This window comes from Lucilia cuprina, chromosome 3 (assembly GCF_022045245.1).
Source record: "Lucilia cuprina isolate Lc7/37 chromosome 3, ASM2204524v1, whole genome shotgun sequence".
NCBI classification, from domain to species: Eukaryota; Metazoa; Arthropoda; class Insecta; order Diptera; family Calliphoridae; genus Lucilia; species Lucilia cuprina.
The window spans coordinates 50149556-50158330 of NC_060951.1; the positions used below are offsets into that span (position 1 = coordinate 50149556).

General features: G+C 24.8%; 1 protein-coding gene across 1 annotated transcript in view; it reads right to left on the reverse strand.

Moving 5' to 3' along the window:
• LOC111683481 (WW domain-containing protein A-like) overlaps window positions 1–7845 on the reverse strand; it is a 9017-nt gene extending 1172 nt beyond the window's left edge. Inside the window, exon 1 of the mRNA XM_046945383.1 lies at window positions 6905–7845. Coding sequence (XP_046801339.1) covers window positions 6905–6935 — 31 coding nt within the window. The 5' untranslated portion in view covers window positions 6936–7845. The remainder of the gene's footprint in view (window positions 1–6904) is intronic.
• Window positions 7846–8775: the final 930 nt, after the last annotated feature.

An 8775-nucleotide genomic window follows, 5' to 3' on the forward strand; every position in this document is an offset into this window, starting at 1 on the left:
AGTCTATAGTCTTTTATCTAGTCTATAGTCCAGTCTATAGTCTAGTCTATAGACTAATCTATAGTCTAGTCTATAGTCTAGTCTATAGTCTAGTCTACAGTCTAGTCCATAGTCTAGTCTATAGTCTAGTCTTTAGTCTAGTCTAAAGTCTAGTCTATAGTTCAGTTAATGGTCTAGTCTATAATCTAGTTAAAGTCTATTCTATAGTTTAGACTATTGTTTAGTTTAGTATTAAGTTTAGTTTAAAATCTACTCTAAAGTCTTCTCGAGAGTATTGACCATTGTAGTCTAACTTATAGAGTGTAGAGTTGGAATGTTTACTGTTAGAGTATTTCCAATTTAACCAAAAACCCACACCATGTGAGTAAATTCCCTAAAAATAAATGTGGTAAATGTGAAAAACTACATATCAGAATTATAGTCATAGTCGTGATCATACAGTGAATGACATACACACATGACCTGCCAACAGTCATCACTTGCTATGACAGCTCTAAATGACACATGTAGAACTAAAAGTATATTTTACTTTAAAAAATACATATCATACAGCACATAATAGTTTAAAATATTGTTTTTAATATTTATTTTCATTTCTTAAACTTTAGACAACAAGCAGACATGTAGAATAATAAACCGAAAGTTATACATACATATTTATTTATTTATTTTTCATAAAAACCACTCACTTTTCTAAAAATAAACAATAATTTTTTTTAAGAATTGTATTTTAAAAAAGTAAACAATTGCAGAAAATGTATAAGAATAATAAAGTTATTAAAAAAAGTTCCATAAAATAAAATACGTATTTTTATTTCTTTTAAAGAACAAATAATATATCAAAATAACAAAAGAAATTTGTATTAAATATAAATTTCTTTTAAACAAACATTTGCAGAAATAATATTTATTTATGTTTTTATTATATTTGTATAGTTTTTCGATTATTACTACCATTATAATCAAAAAGGCTGAGAATTGAAAAGGTTTTCCTATGATTTGTTTTTTCTGCAATTGTAAAAGCACGAGCTAATATTTAGTTTGTTTTGTTTTATTGATATTTTTGAAATTTACATACAAATTTGTGGCTGGTATATTAATTTTGTCATTCTTTATGTAACATATAGATAAATAATGAAACAATATTGTGATACTTGCTTGCAGCATATTTATGTGTTTTTTATCTGATTGCTAAATTTGCAGCAGTACAAACTAAATTGTGCAACTGATTATTATGGATGAAATAGATCAAGATAAAATACGGACTAAATACAAGAATTACATGATGGAAAAGCTGTCATTTGACACATATTTTAGTGGTGGGAATCTTAAAATCGTCAGTATCTAATATAACATTTTTATTTATTCTTTTTTTCTGGTTTTGCTTTTATTCTTGTTGTTTTTAGTTTTTATCCCACAATTTTTACAATTGTCAGTGGTTGTTTTGTAGTAAAACATGTAGGTGTCTATGAGTTAGTATGTGTGTGTATGAATTTCTATATAGTCGTAGTAGTTTTGTTGGCCATATGCCAAATAAGTAAACAAAATCGACATTGACAACCCACAATAAATGGACGTATGCATGTTTGGCACAAGGGCAGTTAGTTGCTTTCTTTTTATATGTATAAATTTGGCGGAAAATTCAGAAAATTTTAACATCCCAAGAAGTTTTTCTCTTACTTTTTGTTTTGAAAAATTTTTGCAAAAATTTATGTTTTTAATATTTTATATTTTTCGTAATAATTAAAAATGTTGGCTTCAGCAAACTATTTAAGAGATTAACTAGTTAGACTATTAGATAAGTTTATAAACTGAAATAAAGCCATTGAAAGTACGAATAATCATATTAAGTACTTATATTGTCTGAAGTAATTTCTTGTCCAAAAATTTTTAGAATTTATATTTCATATGATATTAAATAGTTTAAATGTTACGATTTTTTTTTTGTATAAACCTCTGTATAATCAAAATATCTAACCTTGATCCCCTCTAAGTCATTCAGTTTTTGAATGATTGAGCTGAAAGTTTGTATGTAGTAGGCCATTCCAATAGTACTACTTTGGTGCAAACTTCATCGAAATCGATTTTTGAGTTGGGTCTCTTGATACAAAATTTCCCATATCATATATAGTTAATTCGTAAGAAATATGAATTGGTTCACTATGCGCGAACAGTCGTGTAGAGTCAAGATACTCTGTTTTGATCATATAAAATGTGAATAAAATTCAAAAATAGTCCTTTATCCTTTAAACCAGTTCATATAACATTGGCACAAAAAATTAAAGATAAATACGTATGTGGCACGTTTGGAGCCACCCTAATCTTATATATACAAATACATACACATACATGTAAGTATTACGTTTCTGCATAAAAGGTATTACAACTTCCGGTTGCAGTTGTTTGATATCACATTCAGTCAGCCCATATTTGAATACCAAACTAAAAGAATATATATTTATTGTTAAAACAATATGCACATGAATTTCGTTACGCCAAAAATTTATTTTATTCTCGGAAAATATGTATATATTTATAATCTATGGTTTTGACCAATTTATACACATACATATTTATTGCCTTAATAGGATATTGGAGATTTCATATGTTTTCAACACTCTGTGGGATAAATAAAATTACTTACGATACAGTGAAAAAAACAAATACTTTAATTATACCATACAACACTTTAGTGGGAAGGGTAATTGTGCAGAACAATAGCTCTGCACCCACTTTATGTGCAATTAAGTCAAGCTTATCTACCTGTGTGACTGTCTATTTGTCTGTCTGTACATGTAAAACTCCTCATAAAATTAAGAATCAACATTTTTTTTTTAAATAGACATACATGTTATTTTTGGCCCAAATATACATTGATTTTTGTTTGAAACTTAAACATTGAACATTAGCTCCCTTACAAAGTTTTAATATCACAGGCTCAACGTAATGTGGCAATCTTAGCTTTTAAGTATAAATAACCATAAATGGGTTGTTCAAGCTAAGTGAATCAACCAACTTATGCAACTGATGTCTGTATGTCAAAAGCCCTTTCGGTAGGATACCTAATCGACTCAGAAAAAGATTCGGTTGGTACACTTTATGGCGGTTAAAGGGCGAATATTTTTGTTCATTAGGTTATAAAAAGATAAAAGTTTATAGAATTAACAGATGGTCATTAAAAGTGATACTAAGAACGAATGCTTATTAGGCAGAAACACAGCAAGACCGAAAATGCATTTTATTTTTCTCGTGTTTTATTAATAATATTTTCTGTATTCAGAATCTAAACTATCTTAATCCAGCTGAACATAAATAAAAATATTTTCCGGCTTAAAATTTTTTCTCAAACATTTTTTTCCATTAAAAATTCATAGTAAATGCCACATAATTTATGGAATTCAAATTGCACGCATAAATTATACCATCTTATATACATAGTTTAAGTGTTTTTTAATAAAATTATAAATTCTATTTTTTATGTTTTTCTTCTCATTCCCAAAAAATATCACTGACACACGTGATAAATAAAAACCATAAACAACATAAAAAAGAAATTTTCTCAATAGTCATCCCACAAATGATGCTTAGCAAAAGATAATTTATTAGATGCGAATGTCCACAGATATTTATTTTTATTTAGACTAAAACCTCAAACAATTTTTTGCATGAGTAGTTGAGTTTATTTGGAATAAATTATTTATAAATATTTTGAATTCTAGTCAATTACGTGTTGTTTATAAAAATAGTTTTTTCTTTTTTTAATATGATTTTTTTTTTGCGAAAATTTATTTATAAATACAAAGTATATTTGAGTAATATAAAATTTGTGTTAATATTTCATATTTATTTATTTGTTTTTTTTCACCACATATTCTGAGGTGTATGACTGATGAACATTAAACATTTTAGTATTTAAAGAGGTAATAAAAATTTTAAATTCAAAAATAAAACCAACAGCCAAATAATTGCCTGTCGTGAAAAAACAAGTAACAAATTATGAAAGAGAAAATAATTTGTGCTTATTTGCTTAACATAATAAAGGATTTTTGGCAAATTTATCACAATTTTTGTGTTAATTTTAAAAAATAATAAAAAAAGTCTTTGAAAATAAATTATGTTTTTAAAATTACTTGTAGTTATGTGAAGGGTGTTGAAAGGTTTTGATATATTTATACATATAAGATCACGTTAGAATATGACAATTATAAAGCAAAAATATTAAGGTAATTATTGACGTTTTAAATGCACAACTTTCACATGGTTTTAAATATTTTGTATCTTTAACTTTAAAAATACTTTCAGAGCTTCTTTTCTAAATATATAATTTTTCAATTTAAATAAATTAATTTATTTTTTCTCGATATATTTCCTGTCTTACGTTCGATTAATTTTCTCACAAACAGTTCAAAAGTCAATTTTTTTTGCATTTTGTTTATCTTTAAATTAAATAAAAAATAGAAAAAAAATACAAAATAAAATGTGAAGAAAAACAAACATTTATCATTAACCCAACATCAATCGATCAAATTTATCAAGTTTATACATCATTAATGATTTGTTTTCATTTTTATTCATTCGCCTTTTTGTTCCATTTCTTTTATTTTTCATTGATATCTGGTTTGTTTATTTAAAGAAAAAAATACTAAGAAATATCAAATAATACAACAGCATAAAACAAAATTTTACAAAAATAAACAGCGAATATTTTTTCATTGTTTAATTTTTTTTGAGTTTTGTAGAATTTAAAAAAGAATTGCTGTAAACAGAAAATTTGGCAAAAAAATTATTTAAATATAAATACTCCATCTATATTAATATGTATGTATAGCGAATCTTTTGAATATTCTTTAATTTTTTATAAAACTTTTTAATGAACTATTCAACTACTAAGTTATTCACCTAAATTTTAATCAATTCCATTTCATTAGTTAGCATATAATTCTTTTGTCTATTATTAACTGTTAAGAAAAATATATGTTTTTTTGGAAACAATTTTTTAGCAAATGCAATTGTTTGTAAACAAAATTCATTTGTTTATAAAGATTTTTAATGCAATAAAATAGATAATGATTTTTATTGAACCAAATGTGAGTTGTTATTTTTTTAATAAATCCAATGATAATAAACTAATAAGAAAACCAATTCTTCACAAGAACATAAAAAATCTATAAATTTTAACTAACATTGGAATTTTTTCAAATGCAATTTTATTATTTGATAAAAAACAGATATTTTTTATTCTAAATATTTTTATATGTTCGTATCAATTGTAATATTCCAAGTAGGCTAGTCTGTAGATTTCTCTCAATATATATTTATTTTTCTCTGCCCATATAGCGATCATTGACCCGAGCATTTTTCTTACTTAATGTTTGTACTAATTTCATTAATTTTCATTTAAAGTCATAATCTTAAGTCAATTTAAATATTTAGCATCCATTATCGTTTTATTTTCATCCCGCTGGCATTCATGTCGAACACATTAAGAGGAACATTTAACACTACGTGGTCTATTCACAACCACGGCGGGAGTTTAAAAATAATCTCTGATGTCTTTGGATTAAAAGTGAATCATAGAAATAAATTAAATTAAAAAGAAGATTTAAAATCTTTTTTAAGATTAAAATTTTCTTTAAAAAGAAAATTTATAGAAAATTAATACCGAGAAAGATTTCTTTAAATATAATATTCTTTTATAAAATTTAAATTTATTGAAAAGCCCATAGAAGAAATTTCTATAAAAGAATACTTATGGAATATTTGCTATCAGAAGAAAAATTTAAAGAAAAAAACCGTTCAAACTAGCTCCAAATTGTTGAGTGATCTCAAAATATTATTTTGAGATCACTTATATCATTGCTATAAATGCAAATTTATTGCAAAATTCAGCAAAAGTGTTAAATTTTACATAACACACTGCAAATGAAATACAAGTCAAGTGAAAGATTTATCAGCAAATATGAAAACGAAAACTTAACAAAAGTTTTAACAGTTTATATTAAAATCATACAAACGAATATATAAGTATGTGTACATATATATATATACATTGCTATTTAGTTTTGTGTTATTTTCACTTCAAAATCATTTAATTTCAATTGCATTTTAATGTATACAATAACGTTTTTTTTGATTTGGTGTGAAATAAATTTATTGCAATCAAACTTTCGTTGCCATAAATACGAAAAGTATTAAGGCGTTTTGTGGAAATTCTGTAATTTGACTTAGAGTTTTTTGAATTTTGGTTGAGTAGTTGTTTACTATTGCTGTTGTGTAAACAATTCTAGTTTTTTAAATAACAAATTGAAATAATTTCAATAAATATTACTAGTAAGAGTGTCTATAAAATAGATCCGTAGGTGTTGTTTTTTTAAGAAAATCTTTGTTTTTGATCATCTACAAATTTAAAGCATAAACAATGCATTTTATTTTTGTTTACACTACAGAAAAATCATTACATATTCTGTCAATAATGTAATATGTTAGTTTCTGTTCAGTTCTAGTTCACTTCTAGTTTAGTTATAGTTCAGTTCTAGTTCAGTTCTAGTTCAGTTCTAGTTCAGTTCTAGTTCAGTTCTAGTTCAGTTCTAGTTCAGTTCTAGTTTAGTTCTAGTTCAGTTCTAGTTCAGTTCTAGTTCAGTTCTAGTTCAGTTCTAGTTCAGTTCTAGTTCAGTTCTAGTTCAGTTCTAGTTCAGTTCTAGTTCAGTTCTGGTTTAGCTCTAGTTCAGTTCTAGTTCAGTTCTAATTGAACGAAAATTTTTTGGAAGATGGAAATTTAATTAAAAATTTTTTATTTTAAAAAGATTTTCCAATATTTGCTAAATGAACTAAATTTATTAAAATGTTCCACAGCATTTTCATATACACATATCATTCGCTAAAGCTTGACTAATAACACACTTACTAGATTCACATAATTCTGTCGAATTTTCCATGGTTATAGTTTTTTTATCTCCCAAATTTAAAACTTTTTTCACAATTTAAAATTTTATATTTTTTTCCTTTTAAAAACCACTTAAAATTTCGAACGAATATTTTTTAATTTTTGCAACACATCAATCATTATTTATAATTTAAACATATAATTTTCTTTGTTTGTGGTTTTAATTTTACATTAAATGATTTTAGAAACATTTCATTTTGCAGCACAACACTTGAACACTTGTTTTGTCGTTATCAGCATTAAATTTATGTTTTATATCGTTTTATTTTTTCTTGCAGAATTTTTATTAAATGAATCATTTATAAATTTTTTATAAGGCTTTTATATTTATCATTTTTGTATTTTTTTTCTTTTTAAAACAACACAGACGATATGTTAAATTTAAACAAAGGAATTTCTAATGACAGCCGTAAAAATATGCGTAAGCGAAAGTGTGTTTTGTGTTTAATATAAATTTAAATATAAAAATTGTCTATAAACTTTTCTTTTTCATTTATGCTTCCTTCAATATTGTAGTATAAAACACAATTTTTATTATATTTTTTTATTTTTATACGAATAACCACTGAAACAAATTTTAAAAATTTCTATAACAAACCTCAAGTTTATAAACACAAAACTGGGATGAAGAAACAAAAAATAAATTTAATATTTTACAGCACAATTGAAATAAAACAACAACAAATATTGAAGAAAAAACGTTTTTCCATTCATTTGTATGTCTGATTGTCCGTCTAGTCTGTAAAAACAACTGTAAACAATTTAACTACTAAATGCACAATATAAATGATTTCCTTCCTTCTTGTACTCGTTGTTGTTGTTTTCTAAAATTTGCTTGTGTGTTTTTAAATAATTTAATTTTTTTTATAAAATTTACTTAGACAAAATATATATTGTATAGATCTAATCATTTATTTTTTTGCTGTTTGCTTTTATATGATTGATATAATTTTTCTCTTTTTGTTTTATATACATATGTATACATATATAAACTTGTTCTTGAAATGTGTATATTTGTGTTAATCTTTTTAAAGATTTTCCAAATTTGTTTATTTTTAATAATTTTTCCTTAATTCATTTTTAATTTATTATTTTCACGGTATTATGTACCACTTGTCACTTCAATATTTTATCATTTATCAATGACTTTTTAGAAATATTTATTTCGTTTTTTTTTTATTTAAATTATATAAATTTATTTTTAAATTTCGTTATTTATTTCGTGAACTTTTGTATATTGTAGAAAACGCGTGTTTCTTCTTTGAATTTCCTATATAAACTGGCAACTTATTTGTTGTCTTTGGGTTTTTCCAGATTAAGATCTCTTTTTTTTCTTGGAAAATGATCATGAAATTTAGCTTTCTTTTCATTTGAATTCTCTTAAATTCTGTTCTTTAAGAGATCTTATTTAATGCAGGCAATTTTTACTACAATTAAATGATTTTTAAAAAGTAAACACTTCCATTTCCAATTTGAAAAATGTGGAATATACCGAAAGTTTTTTATAAACAGAATTTCTCAAAACATTTCAATACAAGTGATTTTAAACTAGAACAGAACTAGAACTGAACTAGAATTGAACTAGAACTGAACTAGAACTGAACTAGAACTGAAATAGAACTGAACTAGAACTGAACTAGAACTGAACTAGAACTGAACTAGAACTAAACTAGAACTGAACTAGAACTGAACTAGAACTGAACTAGAACTGAACTAGAACTGAACTAGAACTGAACTAGAACTGAACTAGAACTGAACAAGAACTGAACTAGAACTGAACTCGAACTGAACTCGAACTGAACTAGAACTTAACATAATCGCAAAACACATGT